General features: G+C 43.0%; 1 protein-coding gene across 1 annotated transcript in view; it reads left to right on the plus strand.

Annotated features, from left to right (window-relative positions):
• Positions 1-4,773: 4,773 nt before the first annotated feature.
• Positions 4,774-12,155, plus strand: part of LOC106568426 (long-chain fatty acid transport protein 4) — a 26,580-nt gene continuing 19,198 nt past the window's right edge. Inside the window, exons 1-5 of the mRNA XM_014138748.2 lie at positions 4,774-5,254; positions 7,528-7,689; positions 10,061-10,455; positions 11,120-11,278; positions 11,650-11,719. Of these exons, the coding sequence (XP_013994223.1) occupies positions 7,529-7,689; positions 10,061-10,455; positions 11,120-11,278; positions 11,650-11,719 (785 nt within the window). The 5' untranslated portion in view covers positions 4,774-5,254; position 7,528. The remainder of the gene's footprint in view (positions 5,255-7,527; positions 7,690-10,060; positions 10,456-11,119; positions 11,279-11,649; positions 11,720-12,155) is intronic.

Here is a 12,155-nt window from a genome sequence, read left to right on the forward strand (position 1 = left end):
CACGCCTACTCATTCCAGGGTTCTTCTTTATTTTTACTATTTTCTACATTGGAGAATAAGAGTGAAGACATCAAAACTATGAAATAACACACATGGAATCATGCAGTAACCAAAAAAGTGTTAAACAAATCAAAATATATTTTAGATTCTTCAAAGTTGCCACCCTTTGCCTTGATGACTGCTTTGCACACTCTTGGCATTCTCTCAACCAGCTTCATGAGGTAGTCACCTGGAATGCATTTCAATTAACCTCTTATGGAGGTGTGCCTTGTTAAAAGTCAATTTGTGGTATTTATTTTCTTCTTAATGCGTTTGAACCAATCAGTTGTGTTGTGACATGGTAGGGGGGTATACAGAATATAGCCCTATTTGGTAAAAGACCAAGTCCATATTATGGCAAGAACAGCTCAAATAACCAAAGAGAAATGACAGTCCATCATTACTTTAACACGTGGTCAGTCAATATCGAACATTTCAAGAACTTTGAAAGTTTCTTCATGTGCAGTCGCAAAACCATCAAGCGCTATGATGAAACTGGCTCTCATGAGGACCGCCACAGGAAAGGAAGACCCAGAGTAACCTCAGTTGCAGAGGATTCTGCAGTATAAACTCTAAAGTGTTACCAGCCTCAGAAATTGCGCCCCAAATACAGTTGAAGTCGGAAGTTTACATACACTTAGGTTGGAGTCATTAAAACTCGTTTTTCAACCACTCCACAAATTTCTTGTTAACAAACTATAGTTTTGGAAAGTCGGTTAGGACATCTACTTTGTGCATGACACAAGTAATTTTTCCAACAATTGTTTACAGACAGATTATTTCACTTATAATTCACTGTATCACAATTCCAGTGAGTCAGAAGTTTACATACACTAAGTTGACTGTGCCTTTAAACAGCTTGTAAAATTCCAGAAAATGATGTCATGGCTTTAGAAGCTTCTGATAGGCTGATTGACATAATTTGTGTCAATTGGAGGTGAACCTGTGGATGTATTTCAAGGCCTACCTTCAAACTCAGTGCCTCTTTGCTTGACATCATGGGAAAATCAAAATAAATCAGCCAAGACCTCAGAAAAAAAATTGTAGACCTCCACAAGTCTGGTTCATCCTTTGGAGCAATTTTCAAACGCCTGAAGGTATCACGTTCATCTATACAAACAATAGTACGCAAGTATAAACACCATGGGACCACGCAGCCGTCATACTGCTCAGGAAGGAGACTCGTTCTGTCTCCTAGAGATGAACGTACTTTGGTGCGAAAAGTCCAAATCAATCCCAGAACAACAGCAAAGGACCTTGTGAAGATGCTGGAGGAAGCAGGTACAAAGTATCTATATCCACAGTAAAACAAGTCCTATATCGACATAACCTGAAAGGCCGCTCAGCAAGGAAGAAGCCACTGCTCCAAAACCGCCATAAAAAAGCCCGATTACGGTTTGAAACTGCACATAGGGACAAAGATTGTACTTTTTGGAGAAATGTCCTCTGGTCTGATGAAACAAAAATAGAACTGTTTGGCCATAATGACCATCCTTATGTTTGGAGGAAAAAGGGGGAGAATTGCAAGCCAAAGAACACCATCCCAACCATGAAGCACGGGGGTGGCAGCATCATGTTGTGGAGGTGCTTTGCTGAGGGAGGGACTGGTTCAATTCACAAAATAGATGGCATCATGAGGTAGGAAAATTATGTGGATATATTGAGCAACATTTCATGACATCAGTCAGGAAGTTAAAGCTTGGTCGCAAATGGGTCTTCCAAATGGGCAATGACCCCAAGCATACTTCCAAAGTTGTGGCAAAATGGATTAAGGACAACAAAGTCAAGGTATTAGAGTGGCCATCACAAAGCCCTGACCTCAATCCCATAGAACATTTTGGGGCAGAACTGAAAAAGGGTGTGTGAGCAAGGAGGCCTACAAACCTGACTCAGTTACACCAGCTCTGTCAGGAGGAATGGGCCAAAATTCACCCAACTTATTGTGGGAAGCTTGTGGAAGGTTACACAAAATGTTTGACCCAAGTTAAACAATTTAAAGGCAATGCTACCAAATACTAATTGAGTGTATGTAAACGTCTGACCCACTGGGAATGTGATGAAAGAAATAAAAGCTGAAATAAATCTTTATCTCTACTATTATTCTGACATTTCACATTCTTAAAATAAAGTGGTGATCCTAACTGACCTAAGACAGGGAATTTTTACGAGGATTAAATGTCAGGAATTGTGAAAAACTGAGTTTAAATGTAGTTGGCTAAGGTGTATGTAAACTTCCGACTTCAACTGTAAATGCTTCACAGAGTTCAAGTAACAGACACATCACAACATCAACTGTTCAGAGGAGACTGTGTGAATCAGGCCTTCATGGTCGAATTGCTGCAAAGAAACCACTACTAAAGGACACCAATAAGAAGAAGAGACTTGCTTGAGCCAAGAAACATGAGCAATGGACATTAGACCGGTGGAAATGTGTTCTTTGGTCTGATTTTTGGTTCCAAACGCCGTGTCTTTGTGAGAGGCGGTGTGGGTGAAAGGATGATCTCCGCATGTGTATTTCCCACCGTGAAGCATGGAGGAGATGGTGTTATGGTGTGGGGGTGCTTTGCTGGTGACACTGTCAGTGATTTATTTAGAATTCAAAGCACACTTAACCAGCATGGCTAACACAGCATTCTTCAGCAATACACCATCCCATCTGGTTTGCGCTTAGTGGGACTATCATTTGTTTTTCCAACAGAACAATGACCCAAAACACACCTCCAGGCTGTGTAAGAGCTATTTGACCAATAAGGAGAGTGGTGGAGTGCTGCATCAGATGGCCTGGCCTCCACAATACCCCAACCTCAAACAAATTGAGATGGTTTTGGCTGAGTCGGACCGCAGAGTGAAGGAAAAGCAGCCAACAAATGCTCAGCATATGTGGGAACTCCTTCAAGACTTTTGGAAAAGCATTCCAGGTGAAGCTGGTTGAGAGAATGCCAAGAGTGTGCAACGCTGTCACATAGGCAAAGGGTGGCTATTTGAAGAATCTCAAATATAAAATATATTTTGATTTGCTTAAAACTTTTTTGGTTATTACATGATTACATATGTGTTATTTCATAGTTTTTATGTCTTCACTATTATAAATATCCAATGTAGCAAATAGTAAAAAATTAAGAAAAACCATTCAATGAGTAAGTGGTATGTATATAAAGCAACCGCACCTGCTTTATGTCAGACTGACAGTGTCTGGAGGAAGTGTTTACGCAGGATTAAGAGAATTTAATGGAGGAATCTTGGTTTTAAACTTGCTCTCCTACATCGCACTGATATAAGAGGGTTATGCATTTAATTCCTTTGTGTTTAGGCACGCCTATTTTTAGTATGTAAATATAAAAACCTGCCTCTGAAGTTCCTGTGAAAATTAAGCTCTGCTCTGTTTCCAAATTTAGCGCTAGCAAGATTATGGGTCCAATATAAACATAGGCCTAATACAAAACAAATAATTTTAGTATAAAACAGCTTCATAAAAACATAATGTGAGTATAAAACAGCTTTATAAAAACATAATTTGAGTATAAATGTGTTATTTTCTAATTAAGTTATTCTGGAAGGTTAAAAAATCCAATAAAAAGATAATACTTTTGAAGTATAAGTGTTCCTACATTTGTATTATCAGACGCTTTCATTTTTGTCTGCAAATGATGTCATGGGTGCATGTACAGAGAGAAAATGATATGCCCTCTTGTCTATCTACACACTCTTAGTAAAAAGGTGATATCTAGGACTTAAAAGGATTCTTCGGCTGAACCCTTTTGGGTTCCATGTAGAACACTTTTTCCCATAAAGGGTTCTACATGGAACCCAAAAGGGTTCTTCCTAGACCAAAAAGGGTTCTACCTGGAACCAAAAAAGTTGATCCTATGGGGACAGCCGAAGAGCCCTTTAGGAACGCTTTTTTCTAAGAGTGCAGTGTCTTTAGAGGTTGTCTACTTTATTGCTAGTCCACAGCCACATTGGCCGCTATTGTAGGAGAAAGTTGTGAAGGTCACCGAATGAGAATGAGGCGTTTCCCGTAATCTATGTGGAAAACACTGATAACGTTTTGTCATGGGCACTTAGTGACTGTTAGAAGTGCTGCTGCACCTCCCAGATGATTCAATGATCAGTAGGCTAGGCCTACTGGTGTCTTCTCTTGTTATCTGATCTCCTGCATTTCTCAAAGAGAATAGTGTCCTCTGGCCCTGCACTGTCCTGGACAGCTTTTTATACTGTACATTTTGTCATGCTGTAGAAATAGGATATAGCAAGCAACCGCAAGGCACCCTCATTGAATAAGAATTGTATAATACTAGTCAAAAAGGGCTTTCTGTAATGATCAAATGTTACCCTGTGATCATTTTATCAGTCTTTTTAAAGATTCAGTTGTCTGCAGTGACTTACTGTACTGCAATAGAAGGATGCGGTTATGGTGTAAAAAATAATGCCTTTCTGAACTCTGCACCTCGGTCCATATCCGAGCATCCAAACTGTGCCAATGCTGCGTCGTTGCGCTCTAGTGGAGGACTGTGTTTTATTATAGGAGGAATAGGACTGCCGTTTTGCGCAGGTCTGGTACAGTTCCAACGTTCACCAGCGGCTCCTCGAGTGGTGGTGGTATGACTGTATACGCAAATCTCCCCCACCCATACGATTTGGGCTATGTGGGTTTAATGCGCGTCACACAGTCCCGCAGCAGGCCGGTGTCGGTGTCACAACCGGCTGGAATGAGACGTGCACTCACTCGTCGAAAGAAGGGCCGCATTTCGTTGATTGTGAAATTTATGCTGTAGCAAGCTCCACCTCTATGGGAAGCAATTATAAACTGTGGGTAATATGATTGGTCCTAGAGCTAGTCACTCTTCGCTGCTTACACATAATACCGGTGGATACGGAGGACGGCTCAACTAAGAAAATGATAAGGTCATTCGAATTACTGTAGCGAGCGAGTTTATTGCTACAATGAAACTGAAAAAAATTGTACTGGCGATAGGAATGAACGGATGATTTATATAGAGGCAAAGTCGAACCAAGGAGGCAGGCAAATTTGATATAAATACGTGGGAGGGGGGGCAATGCGCTGTTATCGGAGACCCTTGTGTCTGTCAATGTGCAAGTAGACGCCAGAGTGGTGGAAGGTTTTGCTAAACCAATCAAGGTGGAATTGTACGAAACGAGTTCCACGTCCGGTGTAATACGCACATTACTGTGTTTGTGGGGGACGTGAAACAAGGTAGGCCTCATAACACTTGTAATTTCTATATCATTCAATGGTCTGGGTTTCCGGATCCATTATTAGCCTATTTAGTAGCCTAGCCTAGTGAAGTCTGAATATCTCAGGCTTCACCCAACTGTCCTTTATCAACCTTGCCAGTGTATATATGGAAGGAAGCCTGTGTTTGAATGGACCAGGTTTGATTCTGTTGGACCATTTATTTTTCCGTTATGCAGGCCGACCATCATGTTTTATACAGCGATCAGTGCCGGAAAACGGGATGCAGTCAGCAGCGTTGACACAATACATTTAGAGGCTACCGGATAGCCACCGCTCCAATCTAGTGTGCCGTTCGTTGCGCTCCACTTATCATCTTATCATAAATGGACTACGGTTCGATCGAATGGAGATGTAGCGGTTCTGATTAGGTTATATTTGGTAGGCTCGCGCACATGGCGTAGCTGCTGGTGATGGGCTCGAGCTTTTTTTATTTGATGTATTTCCCATCAGCAGTGAGCACGCCTCTCTCTCTCTCCCTCTCTCTCCACTACCGCAGTACTGCTGCTTCTATACCGCTACGGTGCGTTAAACCATATAGTTTATAGATCAGGTTATTAAACGTTCACCTTTTCCCTGATGTTGGATGATGATGATTTATAGCCAAGTAAATAGTCATATTATTTAATCGCAGAAATGTTTCACCATCTATTGAGGGCCATCGCCTAAGCTACATTATAAATGTATGTATTGCCATGTTGACCAGAGCGTGTAATATCCCTCGTGGCGCAGAGTGGGTCTTGATGATGAGCACTTTGACGCACGCGATCATAACTATCCTGCTCCCCCTTCATAACGGAAATGTATATCTCGTAAACAAAAATGATATGCTCTTGTTGACACAGGTACCAACTTTTGCTACCGCATGTGTCCTCTGGATCTGTGCTGGCTCTAGTCTCTGTGTCCGACAGTAAATAATCCATTTTAATGTAATCTGTGAGCCCAAGCTTGTGTTGTAAATGGACAGGATGTCCAGACAAGAACCATAATAAACTACATTTCTCTCCGGTGCTGCATACCGACATGACGCTATTGGTCCAAAGCCAATTGTATAATTCTTTGATACCAACATATACCTTGTACCTTTGGCCTAGTTTTTACATCGATTGTGGTGCTGGCCTGGTACCTGGCCAGGAAGACTTCTTTGGTTAGGACAGTCACAAACTGGACCTTGCAGAGACGGACAAGCATAAGGCCTATCCATAATTGCATGTAGTGGTCTAATTCTGAAAGTGATAAATAAATAGGAACACCTTTTAAAGGGGGGGGGTAAAGAGGGAACCACGGTAGAGATTTAGAACAGAGAAAGTGAGGTCCCTCCACCTGATGGAGAAAACCCTGGATGAACAGAACTAATCTACCACAACTAGATGTGATTCCATCTCAGGAAAGGCTTGGAGGTAGCAAAGGTGGTGTTTTTGGTCACCCTTTGTAGCCCTTTCCTGCAGTCAATGACCAATAGCACCCTCTTTGGCCTCTTGGGTGGAAAGTTTTTAATATTTTTCATAATTACTTTTTTAATGAAAATCCTGTCTTTCTATGTCAAACAGTTTTGTTATATTTCAGTCTTCTGTGATGTCTATATAAAGTGTATTATATTGATGGAAACTCAAAATGGAATACATTTAAACTATATATCTGACATGGTACAATTGTCTTTTTTCTAAGCCCATAACAATGTGTGTGAGGTGTATACTTTTGTTTCAAAATAGATTTAAGACTACCCAGAACCACTCTGTGTGACCCTGATTTAGCCCACTGCAGTAGAAGGTTAAATGAATTACCGTACCTGGTGGTGACACTCATCTAGTGCAAAAGGTCAGACTGTAGGCTGTAGACCTATTGTAAGGGTACATTTTATATATTAGCTAGTAATTCAGTAGGCACTCCTATCCAGAGAGCACTACAAGTGCTTTCAACTAAGGAAGTAGAGAAGACCACACACCACACACCACAGGTTCACTGTGAGTGCAACCTCTGTGCTAGAACAGAAGAGAAAAAAAAGTGAATGTGTTTTGTCATTTATAATTATAGTTTTTCAAGCTTTAGAACAGCTTGTTAACATTTGTTTAGTGGGAGGGAAACAAGGAAGCAAGGTGTCCTTTGCAAAAGCCAAATTGACTAATTCTCTTTCAGAAATGTGGAACCATTGATCGAGACTCTTGTTATTCTCAGTCTAGAAAATGGATGTAACATGATGACATTAACCGTGACTTGTTTTCCTTTCTCTCAAGGATGATGCGCCTGGCTTGCTGCACCGTCCTCCTCTTCCTGCTCCGTCTCTTGGTGGGCCTGCCCTGGTTCCAGGTCCTCCCCTCCATCCTCATCTTCTACCTGGGCTCTGGAGGCTGGAAGTTCCTACTCATTTTCGCCAAAACCATCAGCAGAGATTTACAGTGAGTGGAAGTATAGTGTGTGATGTTGGGTGTATGTCAGTGTGGACCTGTCTACACCTGTCTGCAAGTCAGAAGCATGTTTACAGAAACACGTGCGTCAGTGCTCCTCGGGTTTTAATGGCGTTAAACAACCAATACATTTAGACAACAGATACCTTCACCATGGTTAGGACTATAGGAGTTTAATTGTCTACAACAAGAAAAGCAGCACATTCCTGTAAGACAAGGAGGAATGTGCCACAGAGGAGACAAAAGCTCACGTGTGTTACAGAAGGGAATGTTGAGTTAGTCATGTATGGCGGAATGTTCAAGGACAAACGAGACTAAACGTGGCAGGGAGAGCAGAGACAAAGCAGACAGATGAGAGGGACAGGTGCTGAGGTTTCTCTGTGTTACGAGTTCACAGTCAAAGCTAGCTAGTGTTGTGATCCGTTCACCATGGTGACAGGTACTTCCCCTTGCACCCAAGTAACGCTTCAATGTTCTGATCCGAAAGGTCTGGATTGGTGTCGTAACGCTTCAATGTTCTGAAGTGTCTGGCTCGGGGAAGGGGAATCAGTTGTTACCAAAATACAAGAAAAACCCTTACTTGGAGTGAAGTTTGTGGTGCGTCGACCTGATTATTCAGAGAAGTAATGTCCTATCTCACTTTCAATTAAAAAAAAAATATATATATATATTTCACCTTTATTTAACCAGGTAGGCCAGTTGAGAACAAGTTCTCATTTACAACTGCGACCTGGCCAAGATAAAGCAAAGCAGTGCGACACAGAGTTACACATGGAATAAACAAACATACAGACAATAAAAAATCTATATACAGTGTGTGCAAATGTAGTAAGATTAGGGAGGTAAGGCAATAAATAGGCCGTAGTGGTGAAATGATTACAATTTAGCAATTAAACACTGGAGTGATAGATGTGCAAGTAGTTGCACATTCAAGCAATAATAAATGATAAGGTTTATTCCATTAGGGACTAACGTGTCGGCCACACGGGTTTCATCATGGTCATAGATGAATCACATAATAAATTAATTTATAGGTTGGTTTATTATGTGATTCATCTATGACCATGATGAAACCCGTGTGGCCGACACGTTAGTCCCTAATGGAATAAACCTTATCATGTCTTAGACCGAGTGGCGCAGAGGTCTAAGACACTGCATTTCAATGCAAGAGGTGTCACTACAGTCCCTGGTTTGAATCCAGGCTGTATCACATCCGGCTGTGATTGGGAGTCCCATAGGGCGGCGCACAATTGGCCCAGCGTCATCCAGGTTTGGCCAGTGTTGGCCGTCATTGTAAATAAGAATTTGGTCTTCACTGACTTGCCTAGTTAAATAAAGGTTAAATAAAATATTATTGCAAGTGAGATAGAAAAAGGTATGTTCCTATCTGAATCGGTTGTTAATCGGCAGAACTCGCCAAACCAAGGCGAGTTCTGCTACCCTTGTCTGGGTAGGGGTCCACCATAGTGGCTGGAACCAGGCAGGATAGGACAATGAAAATAAAATATTTGAGCCAGCACAGTGCAGTTTGGATCTGCACGATAGTGTTAAAAGAGTAGTAGTGGTGACTGGCTGTTATTGTGAGACTCATGTGAGGGGCTCTGTTTCCCTTTACCCTACTGTACCGTTTAGTAATAAAACTTAAGAGGAAGTAGTCGCTGGTTGGAGAGACGCCTCGTACCCCTTGAGTGACTCACCCCATAGGAATGGTTTCAGTTAAACCTGCCCGTTCAGAGGGACAACCTCAAACCTCGATGGACCTGTATAGCTTATGAATAGAAAGGGTATAACTTTTATATACAGTAAAATACAAAGAGTACTACTCCCACTCAAATCATACAGAAAAACACTTTCAGGAGGCATGTATAGCTTTGTGAAAATGTCATATATAGCCTATCCTCATGAATAGGATGTTTTTATTGCTTATTTAGACTTTGTCCTGGAGAGCGAAACAAACCTTGGTGTTACAATATTTTACAAGCCGCTGTTGCACTAACTAATGAGTCTTTAAATGGACATTGATGTCTGTTTGCTCAAGAATTGCCACAGTTATAAAATGACCTGCTACAGTTTTATCAGCGTATTTGTTTCTCAATGTAAATTGGAAGCTTTTTCTGGATTTGAACTTTGATCCCAGAAACAAGACATGTATTGCTTCATCATAGATTGCTTAATGTAGTTTATTGCTTCCTCACAGGAAAGCCATGCAAATCAACATCAGGGTTGTGTTCATTAGGGCATTCAAGTCCGGCTAGTTTACCACCATGTCTCTGCATTCAGATTAACGTCATGTTCTCTTTAGGCTCTTAGTTCTCTGAGTTATTGTTTCTCAGCCCTTCTTTAACCTCCCTCTCCGCCACAGTGCGGCAGGCGTCCTCCTCAAGGTGAAGTCAAACGTCAATCGTCACCTGAAGGAACGAAACACCCTCCCTAAGATCTTCGCCGAGACGGTGCGTCGCCATGGGGACAAGACTGCGCTCATTTTCGAGGGCACAGGCGAGAAGTGGTCCTTCCGGCAGCTGGACGAGTACTCCAACCGCGTGGCCAACCTGCTGCTCCAGAGGGGCTTTGTGGAAGGGGATGTGGTTGCTCTCTTCATGGAGAACCGGTCCCAGTATGTGGGCCTCTGGCTGGGCATGGCCAAGATAGGAGTGGAGGCTGCTCTGATCAACTTTAACCTGCGGCTGGAGGCCCTGGTGCACTGCGTCACCATTTCAAACGCTAAGGCTGTGGTGTTCGGCAGCGAGCTGACCGAGGGTGAGGACCAGGGGATGGATGGAGGGAGGATGGGTGATGGATGGAGGGAGTGGTGGGATGGAGGGAGTGACAGTTGGCTGGAGGGAGTGGCTGGAGGGATTGTTTGAGTGACGGGAGGATGGGTGATGGAAGGAGGGAGTGGCGGGAGGGAGTGGCTGAGTGACAGGTGGCTGGAGGGAGTGGCTGGAGGGATTGTTTGAGTGACAGATGGAGGGAGTGGCAGGATGGAGGGAGTGGCGGGATGGAGTGGCTGAGTGACAGGTGGCTGGTGGGATTGTTTGAGTGACGGATGGAGGGAGGTAGTGGATGGAGGGATGGACAGGGGGCTGGAAATCTTTATTTAAGGAAATTGTACATGCTAAAGGCCCATTCCTGGACATTCTGTAGATTTAGCCTAGTGCTGGACTACATTGTAGCCTAGTGCTGGACTACATTTTTTTAGTCTTGGACCAGGCTTAATCTGGGTGTGGGAAACCAGTATAATGGTTTTATTTGATTCTCTGTTTCTGTGACATTAACTTTAAGATCACTTTCCTGTCTTGTCTTGCTCTCTCTCTCTCCCTCTCTCCCTATCGCCCCCTTTCTTTCTCTCTCTCTCTACCTCCCACTCCCTTTCTCTCCCTCGCTCTCTCTCTTCCCCGTCCTCCCTCCCTCTATCCTACAGCGGTGTGTGAGGTCCACAGTTCCATGGGGAAGACAGTACAGATGCTGTGTTCAGGGGACTGGGACCCCAAACGTGTCCCTGCAGGGACAGAGTGCCTGGAGCCTCTACTGGATGCCGCGCCGACCCACCTGCCCATCCGACCAGACCGCTGCTTCACTGGTCAGTCAAACAATCTGTCCAATCATACTGTCACTTTATAAGGAGCCAGACCTGGACTCAGATGGTATTTTTCTTTCCAAAATGTTTTAGTGTTTGATTGAACCTGTTTAAAGTGCAGTGTTTGATTGAACCTGTTTAAAGTGCAGTGTTTGATTGAACCTGTTTAAAGTGCAGTGTTTGATTGAACCTGTTTAAAGTGCAGTGTTTGATTGAACCTGTTTAAAGTGCAGTGTTTGCCATTTCTGGAGTATTCCGTTGCGCTCGGCAGGCAAGATCAATCAAGCCCCTAGTTTTACTGCTTTCTCCACTGTTTTCTATTGTATGTCTGTTATGTGTTTTTATTGATTTCTCCCCATATGTCTGTCTTCCAGATCGTCTTTTCTACATCTACACATCTGGGACCACCGGGATGCCCAAAGCTGCCATCGTGGTGCACAGCAGGTAGGCACTCTGGACCTTCAATGTCTCTTCTCTCTCTCTCTGTGTCTCTCTGTGTCTCTCTGTATCTCTCTGTGTGTATCTCTCTGTGTGTATCTCTATCTCTCTGTGTCTCTCTGTGTCTCTCTGTGTCTCTCTGTGTCTCTCTGTGTCTCTCTGTGTCTCTCTGTGTCTCTCTGTGTCTCTCTGTGTCTCTCTGTGTGTATCTCTATCTCTCTGTCTATCTCTCTCTCTCTCTCTGTGTATCTCTGTCTATCTCTCTCTCTCTCTCTCTCTGTGTATCTCTGTCTATCTCTCTCTCTCTGTGTATCTCTGTCTATCTCTCTCTCTCTGTGTATCTCTGTCTATCGCTCTCTCTCTCTCTCTCTCTCTCTCTTGTGTATCTCTGTCTATCGCTCTCTCTCTCTGTGTATCTCTCTCTCTCTCTCTCTCTCTGTGT

This window comes from Salmo salar, chromosome ssa13, assembly GCF_905237065.1.
Source record: "Salmo salar chromosome ssa13, Ssal_v3.1, whole genome shotgun sequence".
NCBI classification, from domain to species: Eukaryota; Metazoa; Chordata; class Actinopteri; order Salmoniformes; family Salmonidae; genus Salmo; species Salmo salar.